General features: G+C 40.7%; 1 protein-coding gene across 1 annotated transcript in view; it reads left to right on the plus strand.

The window, feature by feature from the left end:
* The first annotated feature begins 3,091 nt into the window (after positions 1-3,091).
* The window catches only part of RELCH (RAB11 binding and LisH domain, coiled-coil and HEAT repeat containing), an 85,022-nt gene continuing 66,805 nt past the window's right edge, over positions 3,092-21,308 (plus strand). Inside the window, exons 1-2 of the mRNA XM_059836046.1 lie at positions 3,092-3,608; positions 20,899-20,988. Of these exons, the coding sequence (XP_059692029.1) occupies positions 3,092-3,608; positions 20,899-20,988 (607 nt within the window). The remainder of the gene's footprint in view (positions 3,609-20,898; positions 20,989-21,308) is intronic.

Genomic DNA, 21,308 nt, shown 5'->3' on the forward strand with positions numbered 1-21,308 from the left:
TTAAGGTCTGAAAATAAACCTGAAAATCATAACTTCCATAAAGTTTCTTTCGAAAGGGGGTAAAACTTAGTCTTAAATAAACATACATAAAGATACTTTCAGGTAGCTCAGTTTCAGAAGACTTAAGCAAGAGTTGGCAGAACTCACAGATCTCCATTATTTTAAAGTAGAAATCAGATTTGCTTCAGATTTTCCTCCATTATTTTGTTCCCTGTGCCTTGATTGGGACTCCAATCAGATGAAAAAAAAGCTACTGTGCTTCACTGTAGGACTCACTAAAACACATCAACTCATAAATTTCAAGCATTCAGCACAGAAAAAAATAATATGGACTTAAGAGAAGTATTTTTTTTAAATGAAATTAACCTTGTCTGTAGCAGCTTAAACAGAAAACCCCTTAGAGCTTGACTTAAACTGCGTGTTCACTCACTGTGAGAACAGTTGACACTGCACCAGAGTAACACAGGAAGAAAGCATACTTTACACACACGATCCCACCAAACAGCATAGAGGGAACCCGAAACTGATCATAGGTTTAACTTCATTAAACTTGGAAGCATTATCTCAAGATTTAACACTCCTACCAAAATCAACACAGTGAAAGCAAAGACTGGTTTTTTTCTACTTATTTTCGATCTCGAGAACCATAACTTTAAAAGTTCATGAAAAAACATGCGTAGACTGAAAAACACCACCACCTCCAAAAAAATCTGAAGACCTTTTTTCTACAAGCCCCTTGTATTTTGGATACTTAGCTTGACAGATCTGTTTTTATGTATCAAGCTTTATGAGACGTATGCTGTTCTTCAGATATAGAACTCAAATCCTTTAGAAGTTAGAAGGAAACACTAACTCCAGTAAGAGACAAGCAGCTTGATGAACAATCCGCCTCTCTCAGAATGACTTGGAGCTGTCTGCCTCAAGTAGACCTATATAATGCTTTACTTCCAGAACTCGCCCATCTTTTTCTGCCCCTCACATCCCCCAAGGTATCACGCTTTCCTTATCAGGTTTTCTTCTCAGGTCCCTCAAAACAGTACCCCTTTGGTATACCACAAGAAACTGTTTTTAAGCATATTATTAAAAGCACATTTTTCTCCCTACATTTTTCAGCCCTGGAATACACATTCCAGCTGTGTTAACTTTATCCCAGCCACCCATAAATTATTTTGGAGCACCAGAGGAATACTGTTACATTATTTTAGGTGAATAAGTGTGAAAAAAGTTAGTCCTTACTGTAACAGCACACAGAAGCCGGCAGAAATGAGTCTCTTAAAAGAAAGGCAGAATTTAGTGTTTGAACCACCCTTAAACAACTTCAAGTCACATGTAAACACTGCCGATCGCCACTAGAGGCTGCTACAGGACATCTGTAAGCTTTTCCCTCCATTTTAACGGAAAAAGGCAGAACACCAGCATACCAACTTTTAACAAGTTCATACTGAACACGCTTTAACTCTCCAGAAAAGAAAGGAAAAAGCACAAGATTTCTTTAAGGGTTCGTAATTCCACCGGAGCAGCAACAGTAAAATACTTGTGTTCTTATTTTTATTGTGGTCTGAGTCGAATTTTAAAGCATTTTCTATATACCATTTTACTTTACGCTACAACCAGTTCACACTCCACTACTTAGTCTCTTTTTGTATATTGACAACATAAAACAGTAAGTTAGTAAAAAAATTTCAAAGTTTATTATAGGACAGAATGCAAAATGGATTACGCTATTTACAAAAAAATTATGCAAATTAAAAACAGAAGGAAAGCACCAGTCATTTATAGCATACTATCATGACATGAATGGAATAGTTTGCAGTCACAGTACTGAATATTGCTTCTAGATCTCGGTATCACTGTAAAATGTTGCCACTACTTCATTACCAAGATTTCAGCCCCAATTTTGCTTTCAGTAAAGCAAGTAGCTCCTAGTGAATCAGCTTTACATCAACACAGCTGTTAGTGGGAATATGACGTTATTTTCAAAGAAACAGAACCAAAACCAATGCTGACCCTGTTCCACATCCTTTCTAGTGAGCTGAACTTCCTTCAGTAGCAAACACTACCTGTTGCTACACTGGCTTCAATTTGAGTTTCTTGCCAGTTAACACACAAGGTAACAGCTTTGCATCATCTTTTTAAGAGTGACAGCATCATACTTCCACATACACAACTTATTACCACCACCCGTGCTTGCACCCTCCCTAATTTCAGGCCTGTGAGGCACACCTGATGCTGGACAGTGGCTCACGCCCATTGAGGACACGGAACCCAGGCCACAGAAGCACCTGCCCGGCGCGGAGGCCCTCGCATGGAACTGCCTCCCTCAGGCACCCCCACACTGGCCCAGACAACACAACTCGGGCATGCGGTCAGCTGACGGGTGCCTTGGGGCCTGGGCCCCAGCCCAGGCTCTGAAGCCCAGCCCCACCCCCTCAACGCTCTTACGCCACCGGCCAGGCCACCGCCACAGGGCCCCCAGACCGGCCAAAGCTCTCCGGAGGCCGGGAGGAGCAGGCCCGCGCCCTCCCCTGCAATCGGGAACTCGGCCCCGGGCAACCGACCCAGAGGCAGCCCCCTCAGCCCGCGGAAAGCGCTCAGTGCGCACGCGCCAAGACTCACTCGTCTCCCCTGCCGCAAGCCCCAACAGCTTCCGCTTCCGCCTGGCCCTTCCCACTCGCCGGCCACGCCCCCCGCCCGGGCGTCACGCCCAAGCCTCGCCCCTCGGTGTGGCACCTCCTCCTCCCTCAGGCCCCGCCCTGAGCTGCCGCCCGTCTCCCGCGCGGAGGGGGTGAGGGCGAGGCCTGGAGGGGAAGGGGGTTGGGGCGCCGGGGCGCTGCTCGCGGTTGGCTGGGGGAGCTCTCGCGAGAGTTGGGATCCGGAAGCGGTAGCGGCGTTGGTGGGAGGTGGCTGGGGAGGAGGCAGAGGCGGTGGTGGCAGTGGGGAGTTGCTGTTGCCGTTGGCCGCAGCGTCCGCAGCAGTGAAGGGGGCTGGCAGCGTCCCCGGCCCCGCCAGAAGCGGCTGTGGCGGTGGCGGTTCCGCGCAGGCTTTGCGGAGGTAGCGCCTTGGCAGTGGTCGCGCCGTGTCGGGCTGTAAGATGGCGGCGGCAGGCGGGGGCAGCAGTGTGAACCCCTTCCTCAGCGACTCCGAGGAGGACGAGCCCGAGGAGTCCAGGCCCGGCGGCGGCGGTAGCAGCAGCAGCAACGAGCCGGGCGGGCCGCCATACCCGCAGCAGCATCAGGAGGCAGCAGCAGCCGCGGGGAGCTTCGAGGAGCTGCCGGGTTTGCGTGCGGCGGCGCCGGGCGATGCCGGCGGCGGTGCGGGGGCGGGCGGCGGGGCCGGCGCGGGCCCCGGCGCGGGGGAGCCGCCGCGGGTGTCGATGGACGCGATAGCGGCGCAGCTTCTGCGGGACCAGTTCTTGCTGACGGCGCTGGAGCTGCACACGGAGCTGCTGGAGAGCGGCCGGGAGCTGCCCCGGCTCCGCGATTTCTTCTCCAACCCGGGCAACTTCGAGCGGCAGAGCGGCACGCCGCCCGCCGGCGGGGCCCTGGGCGGCCTGGGCGGCAGCGTGCTCGGGGGAGCAGGCGGCAGGGAGCCCGGGTCCGGGCAGCTCAGTAAGTGACCCTGGCTCGGGGGAGGGGAGGAGAGGGTCGGAGGGGGCTGTGGGCGGCGGTGGCAGCCGCCGCTGGACGCATGGGGCTGGGCGGGGATGCCTGACGGTGTGGCCCTTGCCGGTGCGTGTCGGTGGGGAAGCTGGGCGGCCGGGGAAGGCGTTCTGCATCGCTTCTTCTCTGTTACCTACGTGCGGCTTAGGGCAGGCTGTAGGAGCAGGGCAGTCGGGGACTGAGAAGATGGGGTGCCAGAACCGATGTTACCTTGGTCCCGCTCACGTACCTTATCGAGCTTCAGTCTTCCTGTGAAGGTCACGCATGTGCCAAATGTGGAAGAAATGTGAGGGCTGGAAATTTCAGCCTTAATTTTTAGCTGTCTCGGGGTTTCTTGTGCCTTCTTTAGTATTTCCTGTCAAGAGATAAGTCGTATGCTGCTAGGAGAAAGAGCGTTAAGCAATGACTGGTACATTTAAAGTCCAAAAATTGTCAGAAGTGGAGTGTCAGGAGCCAGCGTGTTATTTCTGCCGTGCCTTGGAACGGCTAACTCATCCAAGGATAGGTGTGAGTTTCACAAGTCACGCACAACTAATACAATGTTTGCTATAATTAATACTGGCATGTTTACCAAGTGCCTGTAGTTTTTGGCTAACTGTTTTGGGATTTGGAGTTGGGGAGCAGTACGTATACTGCGTTAGTATAGCTTTTGGGAGGAAAAAGTGGTGCAGATATTCGAAAAATCATCACGTAGCTGGCCTTAGAAGCTTTTGAGTTTTAATAGTAGAGCAGATGGCTTAGAATAAAATTACTTGTGTGTCTTATCTATGTTACTGTCAAGAAGTGTAGAGTTCTAAAAAGGAGGTAGCTTGTGGAAGTGGCTTTGAGAGAGAGAAGCTGCCCAGCCATCTGACTTTTGAGGACTTACTGAACTCATGGGAAGGTGAAAGGAGGTATGAGGAGCTGTGGTTAGCAGACAGTTGAAAGACTTATTTATGTGTATATGTATTCTAAGACACCTAAAGGCATTTTATAAATAGTCCCATATTTTTGTTTTAAAAACAGCTTTTGATGTTGCAAGGACGTGCAGTCAGACTTAAAATTTGGAAATAACTAATAGTATGTAGATGGCTGGGATAATAGGAGACATCTAAATATTCCATTTGTTACTGCTTTTCAATATCTTTTAAAAATGGTATGGAATTTTTTTTATTTCATGCTGCATTGTTTATATTCTGGTTATCTTGTTTATGAATACTTAGAATTTCATACTTGGTTTGTCCAGCTGAGAGCTTCAGTGTGGTCTTGTTCGTGATAGGATTGGTGAATGTTGGAAAAACTTGTGCTTCAAGGCTTCAGACTGATCTAAATTTCTGTTTCATTAACAGCAGCTTCCTTGGGGATTCCAGTCAATTCATCCAATTGATTAAACATTCTCCTTTCTTTGTTAACATGATAATGTTGTTTCTAATTATTGGTAATGTACATACTCCAGTAGAATTAGAAATTAGAATTAGAAAAACAGCAGCCTGTGTGGACTTGATGATCTTACAGGTCTTTTCCAACCTTAATCGTTCTGTGACTGTGGTGTTACGCACATAGAAGAATGACCTCTTGCAATCCTAGATCAATGTACACTTATGTGAGAACGTCTTAATGATTATTGTGCTGACCTGCTGAATGATAGATGGCGATGGGACATCACTATTAAAAAAAGGGGGGAGGAGGCAGTGGGGGGAGAGAGAGAGAGGCGTTGGGACTAAAACTTATTTTGGAGCCGTTTAATAATACTGAGGTGTGCTGAAAATAAATATCACACTAGACCTTAGGTTAAAGGTTAAGTTTAAGTGTCTCAAAATCTGATACCTACAACAGGTTAGAGTGTGCTTTTCAAAGGATTTTTTTTTTTTGTCTCAACAGTGATTCAAAAGGCAGTTTACACTGAGTGACATTGAAAGGTGACAGATCCAGAACAATGAAAAAAATAATGTATTTTTGTATAGCTCAAGTAGATTTTTTTGAACTTACTGCTGTCACGCTTTCTTGCAGTCTGGAGTCTAGCATTGAGCTAGCAAATGTGACAGTGCTGTTCAGCCTGGTTCTGGTTAATGTCAACAAGAGTTGATAGTCTCATGCCTCTGAATTTATGTCAATTTCCAAATGTTAAAAAATAGATTGCAGAAGACTCTGATGGGCTGAAGATTATATGGTCTTTGCAAGAGTTCTTTACACTTCCCTCTTAAGCATCTGGTATTATTTGATTTAGGTAGAGGACTAAGCCACAGGTCAGATCCAACAGTAAGTCTGAATAGTTTCTGAAGTTCGTCAAAAAGTTCAGTTTTGTTGAGAGGTCCAGTCTGTTGTGCCCGCATTTGTGGATCCTCACGTGGAGACTTGCAGAGAGAGTATGTGAGAGTAGTGCAGGTACCATCTTTTGCTTTAACATGCCAAAAGGTACTTGAGAATAAACCAATAGTTTTCTTCATAGAAACTATTGATGTAGAAAGTAGCAGAGTTTGGCGTGATTGTCATTTCAAGGTCACTTGAATTTTATGCTTCAGTGAAAAAAAACTCAATAATGTGGTCAGATTAAAAAAAAAGTTGTTTATTTCTGCTGATATCTAAAGTCAGAATTTCTTCTCAGCACTAGCTTTGCACCTGCTCCTCCCTGTCCCCAAGTTAGATGAATTTCTATAGCTTTACACTGAGGTTTTTGATAATCTGAGTGGATGCAGAAAAAGTGTGACTGACAATTTTTACTGAATGAGAAGTATGTTTGGAATGCTGCCTGAGGATTTCCACGGAGCAATGGAAAGCTTTCGTACTGTGTGTTCCTGTACAGAATGGGAGAATTTCAGTGCAAGTGTTCACTGGCACTTCTCAGAATCCTTTTAGGCAAGCTAAGCTATGAGTGCATGCTGGAATTTCTTTTGTTTTTTCTTATATTTCTTTCTATAGACTGCTAGAAAGAGATTTTAATGAAGTATCATAGGATTTAAACAACTAACATCATGTGGTCAGCTAGTGACTTAGAAGCTGTTTTGTCTTTGAACCACACTTCAGAGCACTTGGTTACAAAAGCAAATGATAGTCAGATGACTAGGATTTCTTAGTTTTTTGCAAAAACACCCTTCCATTTTCCAGCAGCAGTAATGTCACAGCTGCGAACAGAAACAAAGATACATTTCCGTATTTTTCATTACAATGTGTATTTTGTCTAGCAACTTTGCTCTTCTAGTTTGAAGCAAATTCCCTTTGTGAAGGAGTCAATACTGTTCCTTTAGACGCACAGCACTTGTATACAGTCATCCTTCATGTCCTGTATCTCTGTTAGATATTCCCAAACTTCTATGACAGCTTCTTCCATTGGTTTCAATAGCAGTAGCTCCACATCTGCTAGACCATTTTGATACCACTTTTCTGATGCTACTCATGTGAGTGGTATGGTTTGGAAGTCCCTCCTTCATACAGTATACCAGATCTTTTACAAGGCTTTGGTTAGCACCTACATATTAAATTTAAATTTGTGTCCCCTTCCCTATCATCTTTGCATAATTGAGACCCTTGAAATTTAGAAATAAAACTGTGGCTCAAATGTCCCATCCCTGTTACCAAACCTCAAATGTTCTCCTGTATTTATATATATGACCATAATTCAAGCTTGAGCATAGTGGGTGAAGTAACCTTTTTTTTTTTAATGTGATTGATATGGTGCCCTTCAATTGCTATGCTTGGCAAATGCCCTTTCTTGAAGATAAGCAGCTTACACTGTTAGAACTAGCTTTAGTCTTAAAATCTTCCATTTATTTTTTCTTTATGGCTACAAAAGCTCACCATTCTCAAAATTTGAAATAGCTTTAATGAAAATCATAAAGAAAGGGTTTGAACGTTTATGTTACATTTTATGTTTTGTATGATTTGTTTCTATTTATTTCTATTTATTTCTAAAATAAAGTTATTTATAACTTTCTGAGGACTGGATTCCTGTTATATTAAGCTAATCTGTGAGTACTAAAATACAAAGTATCGCTGCTTCTTTGTAGTAAGCTCCTGTCTTTGTTTACGATTTGGGGTTCTTTTTTTGTTGTTTCAGGTATTGTGAAGTATCTCTCTGTTTTTGCTTGTAGCCTTTGAAATTCAGATAGGTCCTACTGGAAAAAGCCACATGGGAAGAGTGTATTGATTATGCTTTTGTGAGAAAGGAGTGTCTTCATAACAGCTCTCAATCCTGAGTTACAGACATTGTGACTATGTGCAGGCCCTTGTCATGATCAGTGTTTCACCAGATTTTTGGTTTGTATGAATATATAGCAGAACAGGGCTACCTCAAAACAGTTCCTTATATCTCAGCTTAAATGGCAGGCTAAATAAGATAGGTAATTGCAAAGAAGACAAATAACTTCTGTTCTAATGACTGGTTCTTTGTTAGGTGTTCTGTTATTGTCAGCTCAGGTCTTTTGTTTGTTACTTTATGAAAGTAAGCAAAAATATATAATCTTGTTGGTTACTTCTCCAGGTGCTGTGAGATGGAATGACGGCTTGTGGGTGAGACAAGATTTTACTACCTGATTTGGGAAAGGTGCTCCTCTTAGTAAGGATGGGATAGAAAGGTGTGGATAAATAGGTAGTCAAAGCTGCTGGTATCAACAGATGGGCGAGACTGAATGTTGTCTCTTTAAAAGAAGTACAGATAACAGTTGAAAGAGTAAGAGGTTTGTACATGATGCTGAAGGAAAGGGGAGCTGAGTTCCCTGCAGACCTGCCAGAAAACAGTAATGCCTGGATGAAACCTAAGAGGTTTCATAGTGCTGTGATGTTGACTTTACTGATAGAGAAGCCAGGTGAACTTTCTCCAGTTGTGACTGCTTTAAACCCCACTCCATTTTACCAAAGCTGGTATTTTTGAAAAGTTTTCAGTGAGATGCACTGTCATAGCTTAAGAGCTTCTTATTTTAAGACTTCTGCAACTGTTGGAGTTGTCAAATGAGTGAAACCAGGTCTGCTGGAAGCTATTTCTGATGGATGAGTGGATAGTTTAAGCTTTGGCTGATATCTGTGTTGGGGTGATTTGGAATGTAATGGTAGATAGTTCAGAAGACAGGTTAGTTCCCACAAGGATATCACTACACAAAGAAATAACAAAATAAGGTAGCATGAGATAAGTGATCTTGATGATCTTACAGGTCTTTTCCAACCTTAGCGATTCTGTGATTCTGTGATTGACATTGATGGGCAAAGAAGTAGTACTACTACTAGAAGCCACTAGTAGTAGGCAGGCAAATATCAAGTTATCACTGAGTAGCAAGGGTACCATATGTCCACGTTATATTTTACCTTGTAGTAACTTATCTTTGTGTTCTTGTTCTCTTAGGATGTTTACAGATATGCTATGGGGAATTTAGCTGCTTTAGTCCTGACTTGCTGTTCTGTTCCTGTGCCAGAGTTAGTTACTTTTCTATGTTGGGGAAGACAGAAGTGAACCTCTACATACAGGCACTGTAGCTAGTTCAGTTATGTGTGAGTTTAACCATGCCTTGGTTGAAAGCTTCAGCAAAGTGAGCAGACTTTGTGCTGAAGCAGCACACGTTTCCCACTGACAGTTTTGCTGTTAGGGAAAGGAGAGCTTTTTTTGTGGGAGCAAGAAGAAGGGGAACAGCAATAAGAGTAGCTAGAGCTTTGCATTTGAGAACCAACCATTGGAAGCTTCTTTAAGCTTCCCTATACATAATTTCAATTCAGTATAAGTTAGATCGGGTTTCCTGTAGCTTTCCTTCCTCTAAGAATTATCTTTTTCTTGACTGAAGATGTCACTTGTAAATTCTGTTCAGATGAGAGAGTGCTTGCTGGAAATTTTGAGATTCATTACCTGATATAGAAAGATTTGTCTAGTATTTGCAAGCCAGTCATGATCAATTAGGTATTGATATCAGCTGTGTTGGAAGCTGATCTGTGTGCAGTCCATAATCTATGTTAATTTAAAATTTGTAAATACTGGACTTTTATGTTCTGTAAACTCAGAATTAATGAAAATACAGAAAAAGAATATTTTTCAGGAAGTTCTCATACTTTCAAACTAAACTAAGATTTGTTACAAATACTGAGTTAGGTATTTATAGATATGGAACTACTTAAAATACAGCATCAGAAGTCTTTTTCCTGTCAGTATATGAAGATAAGTCATAAAACCTTGTGCTGTTGTGTGTTCAAAGTTATAACTCTTTATATTCACGGTATTACTTGTATTTGGCTTTCTAATGTATTGTAAAGATGCAGGTTTGAGAAACTGAATTGAATTTTCTTCTAGCACAGGCGAAAACTTTGAGTGATTCAGTAAAGACTGTAGGCCTTGTATTTTTATTTATGATGCATGTGCCTGAGACGTGCCACAAAGTATATTGAGTTTTTTGGACGAACAGTTTAAAAAAATTTGTAAAGATTTTTTTTTTTAAGACAGACCAAGCTGAAAAAGCCCTTGAGAAATACTGAGCTCTTTCCCTCCAGTGCATCATAGGGGAGAGGCAATTTACTTCCTCTCTTCCTGCAATATAATGCTGCATGATGGTGATGCAACTGATTACTGTGCTGTTGAATTGAAGGAAATACTGTTACATAAAAACTCACAGAATAAGAATTTCTTATTTATAGAACAAGTACTTTTTCATCTTGGTTTGATGTTAGAGGGGAGAGAGAGCTATCGGCTGTTTTGTCATTTGACAAAACTGTTGGAGTAAGGGAAATCATGGCAAAAATAACAGAATCACAGCACGGTTGAGGTGGGAAGGGACCTCTGGAGGTCATCTGGTCCAGTACCCCTGCTCAAGCAGGGCCACCTACAGCCAGTTGCCCAGGACCATGTCCAGATGGCTTTTAAATATCACCAAGGAGGGAGACTCCACCACGCCTCAGAGCAACCTGTGCTGGTGCTTGGTCACCCTCACAGTAGAAAAAGTGTTTCCTGATGTTCAGAGGGAGTCTCCTGTGTTTCAGTTTGTTCCCACTGCCTCTGGTCCTGTCACTGGGTGCCACTGAGAAGAGCCTGGCTTCATCCTCTTTGCACCCTCTCTTCATGTATTTATACACATTCATGAGATCCTCCCTGAGCCGGCTCTTCTCCAGGCTGTACAGCCCCAGCTCTGTCACCCTCTCCTCATCGGAGAGATGCTTCGGTCTCTAGTTGCTAGTTTTCAATTTTGGAAAATATTTTTTTAATTCTTTGTAAAATCCACATGGACACACTTTGTTAAAAGTTAACTGGAAAATTTACTACTGTCCTGAGATAAATGTAGAAATTAGGGAAAGGGGAACATATTAGAATTGAAATATGAAGGAAACTGAGAGAATACAATGCTTGAGAATTAAGATGGGTTTTATCTATACACTTTAAGTAGTCCTTAGCAAAGACAGCCATTTAAGGACTAGATTGATATAATTTTGCTTGATGTCAGAGAGTATAACAGAAAGCTGGGTGACTGCAGAGAATCGAAAAAAACTTGTAATGCGAGTTAATTGATACACTTCATGAAATGCAGTGCTGCAACAATGAGCATATGGAGTTAATTTGATGTTGTTGATGCTTTCTGTTTTCTGCTAAAGCCAGCTGGAGCCTAGAGCTGGAAGAAGTACCTCTGTGCCATGCTTCTCCCTTAGCTTTTTTGTTTTGGGAAGCTCTGATAACTCAAGCACACTGCAGAACATATGTAGGGAGCCAGGTTGAGTTTTATGCTTTCCCCAAGGTCATATGCCCCTGGACCTCAGTATTCACTGCAGCAACATTCAAATGGCTTTGTGCAGGGCCGGCTCAATTCTTTCAGACTTGACTAACTTGGATGCTGCCTGAGACTGTCTATGCAGTAAGCACCCCACAAAAGCAGTATGTTATTGGTATGGCTCTCCATGAGCTCAGCTCAGGTGTATCTGTATCTTAAACCCAGTTCAGTGAGTGTGTTATTTCTGTGCTAGGGTGCAAGATCTATCTATTTTCTACTTGCAATTTCATCTTTCTCATGAGCTTCTGCTGTGTGCCTGTCATGGGAGTGAGGGTTCTATCTTTTTACTGCAGTGTATCTGCAAAGTATTTGTTTTACATATCTGGTGATTGGTTATTTTTTTTTCTGCTGTTCTTGGCCAGCAAGCATAGGTTAGTTTTCTCCAAGTAGCTTTAGGGTTTTTACCCTCATATACTTTCTATGAATTTTCATAGCTTGTTAGTAGTATGAAGTACATAAATGATCATCTGGTTTGGATTGCCCATCATGGACTAGTATTATCTGATCATCTTGATTGCCTGTTCTAGGCAATTTGTAAGTGGATTGCTCTGACAGCTTGCAAGTTAATTTTATTCTAGTAGCTTTACTTAACTTAGTTTCCTTTTCATTTGATTATGGTCTGAGGACCTCTTGTCATAACATACCAACTTTGAAAATTCAGCAGGTCTCATTGGGTAAGAACATCTGGGAGACAGCAAAAGAGGCACTTGCAGGTGCAAAACAAGGTTGATAGATTAGGTGCTTACAATTTAGTGCCTGATGCAATAAATTACTTTAAGGCTCTACATTCTATCTCAGAGTTACCATAGCAATGTGGAATGTGTTGATCTGGTAAAACTTACTCTGCAAGTTCAAATTGGTTTAAAAAATTGATACCTAAGTCTGTTTCTACCGTAAAGGTTTTATGCTAGATCAGATATCTGCTGCCATGCATTAAGTTTGCTTTGCTGGCTGATCCGGCATTGGTAAGCTTGGAACAGGTTGAAACATATCAGAAGTTTTAAATGCAGCGGTCATTTAAGACTTCTGAAAGTAATATTGCTCCAGAGTTGTCTTGTGAAATTTGGTAAGGCTTAAAGAAATTTTCAATATCATCTGTGGGGAATTAAATAGTTTAATTCATTTATTCATGTGTATTGCACAACATATCTATTTTAGTTGCTACATAATGCAGCCACAAATACAAACTGTGAAATGATGATCACTTTCTAAAGTGTTAACGATGCCTGATTCTTTGATTTAATGTAGAAAGGACTCCATTAAAGCTCTTCAGGTTTTTACGTTATTCCTCACCATCTGTGAATGCTGTCCCTCTTGTCAGTTGGTGTGCAGTTGAGTACTAATAGAGGACTTAAGCATGTGCAAGTAAATGCAAGAGGAAGTTTATCTTTTCTCCCAGATAGTCTCTGTCCCCAGTTTCCTTGGCTTCTGCTGTTTTGTGCCTGTGATATTGTGCAGGACAGCTGAAAATGCAAGTTATTTAAGGATGTGCTTTTCCACTATCTCTAGAAGAGAGCAGGCCATCTGTTGCATGGCCATAAGGGCTAGTTTACTCTAGGTAGGTCTTGAATATTTAAGGTAGGTAAAATACCTAGTTTGCTGACTTCTTTACTGCCAACAGAAGCAGATCTAAAATATATATTTATACACATGCATTTCCTTAGGACTGAACTTCAACAGTTCTTTTATTGTACCTGTAGCACAGAGAAAAAAGGAAAAAAAATGGCAGACCTGAGTGGTTTCTAAGGAAACGTCTCCGTCAGGATCCGTTATCAGAGTACTTGCTGGTTTGCCTGTATGTCTTTGAACTTAAAAATTAGGTTGGATGTCCTAAATGTAAAGATAAGTTGTACCCTATAAAATATGTTGTACTGTTGCCCTTTCCAGATGTATATGAAGTTTTTTCCAACCTTTCATTTGCAGACCCCTTAAAGTTTCAGATTTTATCTCCTTATGGCATAATATTCTTTTGGATGGCAAATTTTCCATCAGAGGTTCCTCCATGCAAGAATGGTTGTATGTGTATATTGGGAGGAGGGAGAGCTTAACTCATAACATTAGCACAACTCATAAGGAAAAACTTCTGTATATTCATGGAACGATATCCTTCACTATCTTAAAGCTTGTCTTAGTAATAGTCCATGGGTTGTAGGTTGAAAAACATTGCAGTAGGGGGCTATTTTAGCTTCTCATTTTTCATAGATCTGAAAGAGTATCTCAGAATTAGAAAGCTTTGTTTGAATTCTCTCACAGCTGTAGTTTTCTGACATGCATAATCCCCAACTACTTTCACTGTATGGTAGTTCATAACATTTGGAGTCTAATTTACTGCCATATATTAAAGTGTGGCATATCTGTTGGTTGAATTATCATGGTTTTTTTTTTTAAATTCATAAGAAAATTAAACCTTAGCAATTCCCTATTTTAATAATTTTGTTCTACAAATCATATTTTTGGTGATCAGTTCAAGAATGAAGTAAAACTTATTTCTACTGCTGCAGAGAATTGCATCCTGGAGTCCTATTGGGTTTTTTTCTTTTCTAGAAATAGCCATCAAGATGATGATGCTAAGGAATAATTTTTGATGGCCTCAGTCATTCACTTATGTAACTTTCAATGTCTGTTTTTATTCATGAGAAGCTAGAAGGCATTAACCTGAGATGGTTTGTAAGTAGAGTGGTACCCGAGACTGAACTGAGAGGCCTTGTTAAGGTTTCTCCCTAGTGAAATCCGATGTAGTGAAAATTTAATGTAGTGAAGAGAGTGTATTATTATCAAACGAAACCACTTCTGGTGGATCAAGGTGCTTGTGTGATACTTCTAACACCAATGTTAAAACATTTTAATTTTCTCTAAAGTAAAAAAGAAAAAAAGTAAAAAAAAAAAAAAAGTCTGTGCTTCTGGAAGCAGAGCTTCTGGAGCTCTGCTTGGATAAATATTCAGGATTCTCTGTATCCAGTAGCATGAACAATGTTCCATAACAGGTTTTTTTCCAAGCCTGTGGTATGTTGCGTGTTCCTGTGTGGTAAGACTCCAGTAAATGACGAGTAGAACTATATTAAATGATCAGGTATTATGTCTTCAAAGAGTGGGTTTTGTTTTCTTTTTTTAATGCAAGGTAGTGTTTTTTCTTTCTTCTCCAAATAGTGATGTGTGAGGATGGATCCCTGAAGAGTCTAGATGATGGTTCTGTAATAGCATGATAGGCATAAGTTAGTATCCAGACTAATGGACTTCGGAGTTTTACTATCTCAAAAAAAGGTTATATCTTGCTATGATATGTGTGAGCTGTCTGCCTACAGCTGTTTCTTCCTACACATAACTATATAATTCATGTAAAGCCTGGCATAAAATGGGGAAGATTTTGTCCTACTATATGGACTATCCAGTGGAAAGCTGCTCTGATCTTGATTGGGAAGGATTCACTTTGCACTGCATCTTGTTCCATATGGATGCTAATCAAAACCACATTTCCAGTAGCCAGTTATTTCTCTGATCAGTTTAAAATGTGGTTGGCCAGCTATTTCACTCATCAGTTTGAAATACGGCAACAGTCTTGCTTCAGGGTTACAGGTATTTTTCAGTACAAGTCAACACTTAAAGATGCAAAGTGAACAGGCGTAGTTTCATTATTAATTCTCCTTGAATTTCAAGGAAAAAGCTGGAGTTCTTGGTCTTCGTGTGCTCCGTTTGGTTAATTGTTATTATGTGATTATATGATTTCCTGTGATCTTAGAGAAAATGTGACAACTTATTGGCTGCTTTACCAACTAGTAATTTTTTAAAATCAATTTAGATGTTTGTAAAGTAAATTCAAATAGCTTCTGAAAGATTTGTTTAATTTTTAATTTTTTTTTCTTGAGCCTTTCTATCAAGAAGTAGTATTGCTTGGTTTGTCTGTGTTTTTAGCTGATTTACAATGTTACGCTTATGTAGAGATTATTTAATGATGTATTTTTGTAGAAGACTGCAACTTATTTCTGCTTAATTCATGTACTGTGAAACTATGGCTAATATGATCCCTCTTGGTGTCCCTTTAGGTAAGCTGGTAAAAAAAAACATTTTTACCATCAGAGTGAATGAAACCTAACTTGTTTCATATTACATATGTCAATGGAAGGGGATGTATCACTTTTTTTGAGATATTTTTACATTTTCCTCCTTATACAGTTATATTCAACTTTCAGTGAAAGGGCTGAATATGCCTAGGGAACAGAAGCTGTCAGCAGAAATTTGCATGTCATACAGGTGACAGTTCTGGGAATAAGAAAGGAATTAAAATTTGTTTCCTCTGGTAGGAAGCAATCTTTTAAAAAAGATTGTATAAGTTAATAAGCAAAATGTGGCGGTGAACCTGATTTTTAACGTCGCAATTTAAATTAAAAACATTGCACTTTTCAACAAATGGATTAAAAAACTTCTTAGCTTTTTGTATCAAATATGAATCTTAGCTTTCTGGTTTTGTTAATCCTTTTCCAGTGGTAGCGGTAAGAGGCAAGAACTATACACAGGCTCTCCTTTACCATCCCAGTCTATCTCCTGGCGTTTCACTAGTACGAGCTATGAAAAGCCTAAGCCTATTTCACTTGTTTTCTATGCACCTGTGGCACTCTCTTGTTCCATATTGCAGTGATAACGCTTTCTGGAGTTGTTTATACCTGCTTGTCAAAACCGTTCTTGTTATGTTGCTTTACCATTTCTGAAATGTTAAACTGACAGCAGTTATTTTTTCACTATTCACTAGGAAAGCAAAAAGGAATTGCTGATTAAAAAGAGAAGTGTTTTACTTCAGAATATTAGAAAGAAATATAAAACCCATGCACAGAAGACTGTTGGTAAGAATGTGCGTATTATGAGAGGAAGATGGCTCCTCACTGCTGTGTCACATTGGGTTTTTTCTAGAAAAGAAACAGAATTCAGCCGAAGCATACTTCTTCTTTTCAGCAGTTTCCCCCTGCAAGATTCTGCTTTGATCATTCTTTGCCAAATAACTTAAACCTAAGATTTTTATTTTTTATTAAAAAAACGAAGTGGAGAAATATATGTTGTTTTCCTAAAAAATTTGGTTTTTTTCTTTTCCCCTTTCAGTTCAGAAAGTAGTTCTCTTTTCTGAATGCTTTAGTTGAAATACTTCCATTCAGTGTACTGGAGCACAACTATTTGTACTTCAGAAAAATGGTGATGTTTTGCATTCCTTAGGTGAGCTATGTGGCTGAGCACAGCCCTTCCCTTGCCAATGCCTGTTCTTCAAACAGCCCTGCTCATTTTCCTGGTGAATGAGGCTGTTGCGCTGCCAGCAGGGAGGTACCGGTTTCACCCTCTGATCCTTTGCTGACCAGGTACATCCTTTATGGAAGCGTAAAATTTGTTATAGGATGTTACTCTGTAATTTTCTGGATGATGGCATTAGTCTTAGGAGATAAACTTCCACTGATGACTGCCTGCGAAGACAGTGGTAAGGACTGAGGCAACAGATACAGCTGTCCCCACGGTGACATTTTAAGTAGGTGAAGTGATGGGGCAGGCCTGCCACTGTTCAGCTTTTGTCAGTCTTCAGCCCAGCCCTGCCAGGCAGCACGTGTGCGCGTGACTCTACTGTTGATGATGTATCTGGCAGGTTTGCCAGCCCTCACCTTCACGGGCGGTATTTTCAGTTCACTGTCTCATTTAGCTTTCTGTTCTTACCTTCTTATCCCATGGCTGATACCTTAGTAGGCTCTATCAGAAATCCCTCTTTGCTGTTTAAACCCACTGTCTTAAGTTCCTTTGGCGGTGCTTGGCTCTGTTCCTTGAGAAGCTTCAATATGTTGTGCAATAACGGCTCCAAAATTCATCTTGCCTAGTCCCAGCGGGGCAAGATCCAGGTTACTAGTGCTGCTGTGGCATTTGATAGAAGCAGCAGATCCCTTTGCTGCCTGCTGTCCCCTCAGCCTTGGCTCCGCAGCAGCTGTGCCTCAGGACAGAGACTGAGGTGTGGCCAAGGCAGGAAAGGGCGGTGTGGCACTACAAGCCTTGCAGTATGAGTGCAACGGGATGGAGCTGCCATTTGGACCTCACCCAGCTGGGCTGTGGTGGAAGCCTGTTTTTCCAGGTGGGTAGCAGAAACAAGTAGCTGCACCGGCACTGAAGGCAGAGGGAGCAGCTCCCGCATTGCTTCCTTTTCTGCTGCTTGAAACACCTGCTCCAGTGGGAGCTGCGGCAGTGCAACAGTGTCTGTGACTAGGCTTTCCCAGTAGCTGGGACTTGGCAGGGTATAACCTTAGCACTGATGATTCATTGATGCCTGTGGAGCCAATTTGGCCAGGCAGTGTCTCAGCTGAAGTGCTTCAGCACTGGTGGCCTCTTACCTTAACAGCAGGAACCACTTCTGTAGCCATGCCTCGTATTTTAAAGGCAGTATCCTATAGCAAATTAGTGGTAGAAGTCTTGCTACACTAGTCAAGCTAACCATTTAGTTTGAGCTACGGTATGGAAGCTATAATTTCCCAACTTGATTGAGTTCTGCAATATGTATCATCTAGTGGGACACTCAATTGAGAAGATACTGTTCAGTCTGTGTGTGTATACAGTTGTCTGTTACTGCCTCATTTCCTTCAGCATTTATTTGCATATATGTACACAGTTCTCTATGTAGATTCAGGTTCCGTCAATGTGATACATAAAGACAGCTTTCATTTTAAACCTTATCTTCAGATCAGACACTGTGGACATAATGACTTCTAGCACCTGAATTGGCTTGGTTTAGTAATGACAACATGCTTGGAGGATGATGGTAACTGGGGCAGGTACTTTTGTAATGGGAAGGAGGGTCAGCATTACTGGGAGAGGGAAATAATGGTAGCAGGAAACAGGCCATGAGGCTGGTGATCCTCAGCACATCTTCGTTTGGTTGAATCAATCTGAATGCAGGTATTTGTATCTCTTTATAATGCCAACCTGTATGTAAAGAGTGTGTCAGATACTTGCTGTTATCATGAACACTGTAATGATAAGGAGAAATCTATATGGTGAATGTACAAGTTTCAACCCTACAAATTGCTGCTGTGCATGTAGATGTGGTACTTAAGGCAGTTTCTGGGTGTCACAATCATAAAAAGCCTTGGTTTTATTTAATTTCTGTAAAGACCATTAAGGTTGTAAAACTCGTTGCTATTCCCTGGATGGGAATTGTGAATTGTTGGATACAGCTGCTGGTATGATCTTAAATGGCTTCCGTTGTGTACATCCTGATATAGACTTTGATTACCCCATGCTTTTTTCTAGACAACTGGTTTTTTTCAAGAAGTTTCTGGCTACTTTGGCAAATAAGTTTGTCTTTTATGGCTGGATTTATCAGTTGTAGAGGGAGAGCCTTTGCCTCTAAAGCATGTGACTAATATGAAAAAGGTTTTGTTGCTTACGGCTTTGGATGCTTCAATAATTATAATGTGGTGACTTCACCTGAAAATTTGAGCATTGTTTCTCTGATGTTACCTGCTTCATAAGAGAAATAGAAAATTGATCTTTGAACATGGCAAGACTGCAGGAGGAAACAGAGTTGTATTTCTGCTTTTGCCATAGCAATGCTATATAAGAGACTAGGTAATTTTTCTTAAACATCAGCTTTTTATTGAGAGCTCTGTTTGAATGTTGTCTGTTTCTTTAACTCAAGTCTTGAATTTGATTTTAAAAAATGATCTTGCAGCTCCCAATGAAATAAATTGGAGCAGTACTTACTGAACAAGGTGTTAGGCGTTTTGAAAAATCAGCTCTGAAGACTTTCACACTGTGCATGCAACGTTCATGTTTACTTTTGAACTTAACCACTCTAAATGTGGTTCCCCGTATATAAAATCTGGTTTATTTTCACAACGGTCCATTTTGCAAAGATGCTGTAAAAAGAATAGTTTGTACTACGCTGCTTAGTGCTATAGAACAACCTAAAGAGATTTATTAAATCGGATTAGTGTCTGGAAAAGATGCAGTAGATAAGTCCAGAACCTGCAAATGAACAATGAGTTTTAAAACTAAATACTGAATAGAGATTCATTGAGGAGCAACAGTCTGTTTCATTGCCTGGATGACAAAGCCTAGTCATGGGGGGAAAAAATGTGGTTAAATATAAACTGTATACTATCATATACTTTATGTCCATAAAACAGACGTTAGGGTTGCCAGGCACTTTAGTTTTGGTACTGTGTAACTTGGCTAGAGTTGGCAAATTTAGTATTCTCTATAGATTTTCATGTGACTGTAGATGCTTTAATCAGTCTCAGCCCACATGTTCTTATTTCAGTCTAGTGCTGGCCTATGTGTAGAGGGGGTGTCACAAGACCTTAAGGGACAACTTAGGCTCAAATGTACAAAAAAGAAACTCATTAATAGATTTTTTTTTTTGACATAATGCAGAATTGGGGGGGGATTTAAATACTTTTTCTGATGTTAGTCATGACAGAATTTGGCTGACAAGCGATGAAATTGCTTCTATTTCCAGACAGTTATGAGGTTTTTTGACACCCTTATGGAATTTCTTCTTTGTTAATGTGACAACAGCTCTAATGTAATTAAATTATTTCTGAAGTGCTACATAGAAATTAATTTCAAGCGGAGGGGAAAGACACTAAATTACTTAATGTAGTTTCTGCATGTTTGATTGTGTTAGGAACGTGTTCTATTTATTTTGGGTTCTGTTACAGAGTAATTTCTGTGTGCATTTTTCTAATAAAAAGGTGAGTGTGTGTTTCAACACACTTGAAATTATAAAAATTGCATTTTGTTTTATTTTTCTATTTTTTTTTTTCCCCTGAAATGAAAAAATGTCAAGATCAGATCAAAACTTTACACTGGTTACTGAATTTCTTGAATTACTTTTTTTGATTAACAATTTAATTCTAGAGTGTGAATATTATACCTGCAATAGCATGAACTGTAGTTGCTTTGCTTTAATTTTGCTAGGTAATGCATTCTTTAGTAAATGTTGTATTAAGTGGGTATGTACTGAAGTTAATGGCTAGATCAGGAGATACGTAGAAAAGTATTTGGTCACATTAACATGCCTTAAAATACTAAAAAAGGGAAAAGGAAGTAGCATATTTGGGGCAGTTACAGGTTTCTGTAAAATGGGAACAGAACTGCTTGAAAGTTGTTGCCGAACAGTTTGTATCTGTTTGGTTTCTTGTGGGTGCTCGCCTGCACGTCCAAGCAAAGGTCCCAGGCCCTTGTGGAAAAGGGGAAGTGCTACCCTGGACTGCTCCTCATCTGCTGTGGACAGGGTTAAAATGCTGCCTTTTGGGGAGAGCGAGGGTGAATTTCTTAGTGTCTGTTCACTGAACTTGCTGTAATGCTGTATTTCTTTTCAAATTTACTGACGCACTCTTTACTTACTTAGAGGCAGACTTTCAGAAAATGCAGTAAAATTTAGTCTTGCAGAACACTTACTTAACCTTTGATTTATAGTTTCTGAAATGAAAAGATATTTTAACTTTCTCTATCAAAGCTAGTCAACTCTTCAGGATGTTTTCTGATATATTTTTTTTTCCCTCCCCTTGCTTAAGATCGCGCTGGAAGCATCAGTACTCTTGATTCCTTAGATTTTGCAAGATACTCTGATGATGGCAATAGGGAAACAGACGAAAGAGTAGCAGGTAAGTCTTTTGTATGATTTAAGAGTCATAGAATGCTAACTTTACTGTTTGACTTGCTGTTTCTAGCATAAGTATATTTAAATGAACATTCCTGAAGATGACAAGACTTCACTGTGGTGGTTTAATTAGTCACTTAATGATATAATCATGTTTCAGACACTTCTACTATAATTACTGTAAATATTCAGGCAGGTGTCCTTCTGTATGATTTCAGATGTCACAAAGGTAGAAGCAGGCAGAATACTTGAAAATTGTGCCCGGTTTTTGACAGTAGAACAGTATCTTGATACTGCCTACTGACTACTACTGTTTAGCTGAAA

The sequence above is a fragment of the Gavia stellata genome, chromosome 3 (assembly GCF_030936135.1).
Source record: "Gavia stellata isolate bGavSte3 chromosome 3, bGavSte3.hap2, whole genome shotgun sequence".
Classification (NCBI taxonomy): domain Eukaryota; kingdom Metazoa; phylum Chordata; class Aves; order Gaviiformes; family Gaviidae; genus Gavia; species Gavia stellata.